Raw genomic sequence first — 2,204 nt, forward strand, 5'->3', positions numbered from 1 at the left:
CTGAAGTAGCTAGATTTTTCTTTTTTCCTGAGGTGTAAGATAAGCTGTGCATATCCAACTCGGACAGAACGACTCCAAACGAGAACATGTCGGCCTTCACGTCGCATCTTCCGCCCAGCATGACTTCTGGAGCCATCCAAAGGGAGATGCCCTTTCCGAAGCTGAGCCATTCGGGTCCAGTCTGCTCTTGTAAGTTATCAAGCCGGAAGCGAATCCACCCAAACACGAATTCGTGACGCGAAACCCGACGGTAAATTCGTATGTGGAGCAGCTCTCGTCAGAATTCAAGTCCTGGATAATGTACCCCGAGCTGCCAAAATAATTGCGTATATGAAGGTAAGGGTAGGATCGTAGGAACGTAAAGAAGAAGAAGAATGTGAGGTGGAGCCGCCAAAAGGCGAAGTAAAGTTTATTAGTTGAGAGAGCTCCTGCCAGAAAGCAAGAGATGGCTGGTGCGGAGCATAATACTATGGGAGACTGTATAACATACTACATACCACAATAACAGCTTTAAGAGGTACTGAGTAACTGGCTATCAGCTTTTAGGGAACACTGTGCCATCGGTTAAAGAGGTTACTTCAACTCTTTAGATCGAGTTTTGCCCAACTAATATTATGCAGTTTAGCAGGTCACCAGAAATAGTGACAGGTGATTCCTCAGTCTCCAAAAAGACCAGTGCCGTGGACGCCCGCGTTTGTTGACGGTCCTTTGTGCTCGTAGTTTTGCTACGAGTGAAGGACCGTCACGCTGGGCACGCCATGGCCCGCGTCTTGGAGTTAGGCATGAGGAGGGCGCCGCCCTTGGGTTCGCGCCAGTGGGCTGGCGCCAGCAAGGTCACTCAAGAAGCGGACGAACATGTCGCGACCGAGGTATGAAGCATGAAGATGCCCAGCGGGCTGCGGCAGTGAGCACAGCGCTCTTGAAGGCTTGAGAAGCAGTGAAGGAATGGCTGCGGGGGCCAGGGCGAGCAGGGCCGCGGGGGCCAGCGCAGTGGTGGCGCATCAACGTGTGGTGTGATGTCACTAAAGTAAATTTGTAAATAGTGACACCCGAGAAGCTGCTGTTACCGAATGATGCTGTTGCAGACTAGCCAGTTGCTAATAGCGACTGTCGATACATAGACCTCTTGCCTCAAGACGCTGATAGTAGCTCGAGTGTACGCGGCCGTGGATGTACGCGTCTCGGAGATGTCTGCTCTTAGCTTAGCGCCTCCTACATCGAGGAACGCATCCTACAGTAGTGCTCGATGATCATGAGCAACATGATAATCATGCTATGACGTAGTTACGTCGTCGTCGTAAGGTATGCAAATGTTCATGGGTAGTTAGTTCATCATGATTAGCTTAGCGGTTTGCGCTGGTGCGATGATTATTGCATTGGCTTGGCTAGTCAGGAAACCTGATTAAAGGAAAATTCTGTTCACCAGGCCAGTATAGATTACGTGCAGTCACCGCAGATTTGGCCTTGCGTGTTTAATTGAGGCTAGTCAGGAAACCTTGCAAGGAAGGAGAAAACCTGTTCACCGTTGGTAAGTGTGCTGCAGAATATCACGTTGCAATGAGTGGCTATTCAGGAAACCTAATGAGGATAAAACCTGTTCACCTTAAAATTGTTGGCAGTATTAGCGTTGCATTCTTTTGATTTAGCAGATAACGTTACTGTTTGTTTGCAGTAGTTTAGCTTTGCTTTTGGTGATGCAGTTGGAATTCATTGCAGTATCATGACTACTCAGGAAAACCTAAACTAGGAAAAACCTGTTCGCCGTCGTACTCATAAGATAACCATGAAGGTTCAGGAGGTTGTCGTCTCACCCGCATATTATGGTTGAAAAAGGGGCTATGGCTTCCCATATTCACAGATTAATCTATAGAGTGGGCTTGTCCACTCTAGTGACATTCGCCTTTCGACGTGTTAATGTCGCTATACTTCTCCACTAGGCTACCACACACTGTTCTTGCTTTCAAATGGGTTTACATCCATGTCGCATCAGACAGAAGCTTACATTGCAGATTGAAACGTTGCATGTAGTAGTTCAATAATACGCAGTCGTAGTTGTGGTAATAGAGAGTGCACTCGTTCATTGTCTTACAGATAGATGGTGTGCAGTGGCAAGTTGGTTTCAAACATCAACAATGTCTACCGGTAGTCTGGGATAGACAGAGGCTGTATAAGCTTGTCGTATTTATTCACGGAAATATACTTGG

The 2,204-nt window shown here is 47.5% G+C and overlaps 1 protein-coding gene across 1 annotated transcript; it reads left to right on the plus strand.

The window, feature by feature from the left end:
* Positions 1-686: 686 nt before the first annotated feature.
* PHYSODRAFT_348748 (hypothetical protein) lies at positions 687-1,031 on the plus strand (the record flags this gene model as incomplete). Its single annotated transcript, XM_009541782.1, has 2 exons — positions 687-869; positions 963-1,031. Coding segments are annotated over 2 exons (251 nt in total), but the record flags the coding sequence as incomplete, so codon positions are not given.
* Positions 1,032-2,204: the final 1,173 nt, after the last annotated feature.

Source organism: Phytophthora sojae (assembly GCF_000149755.1).
Source record: "Phytophthora sojae unplaced genomic scaffold PHYSOscaffold_33, whole genome shotgun sequence".
In the NCBI taxonomy this organism is placed as follows: domain Eukaryota; phylum Oomycota; class Peronosporomycetes; order Peronosporales; family Peronosporaceae; genus Phytophthora; species Phytophthora sojae.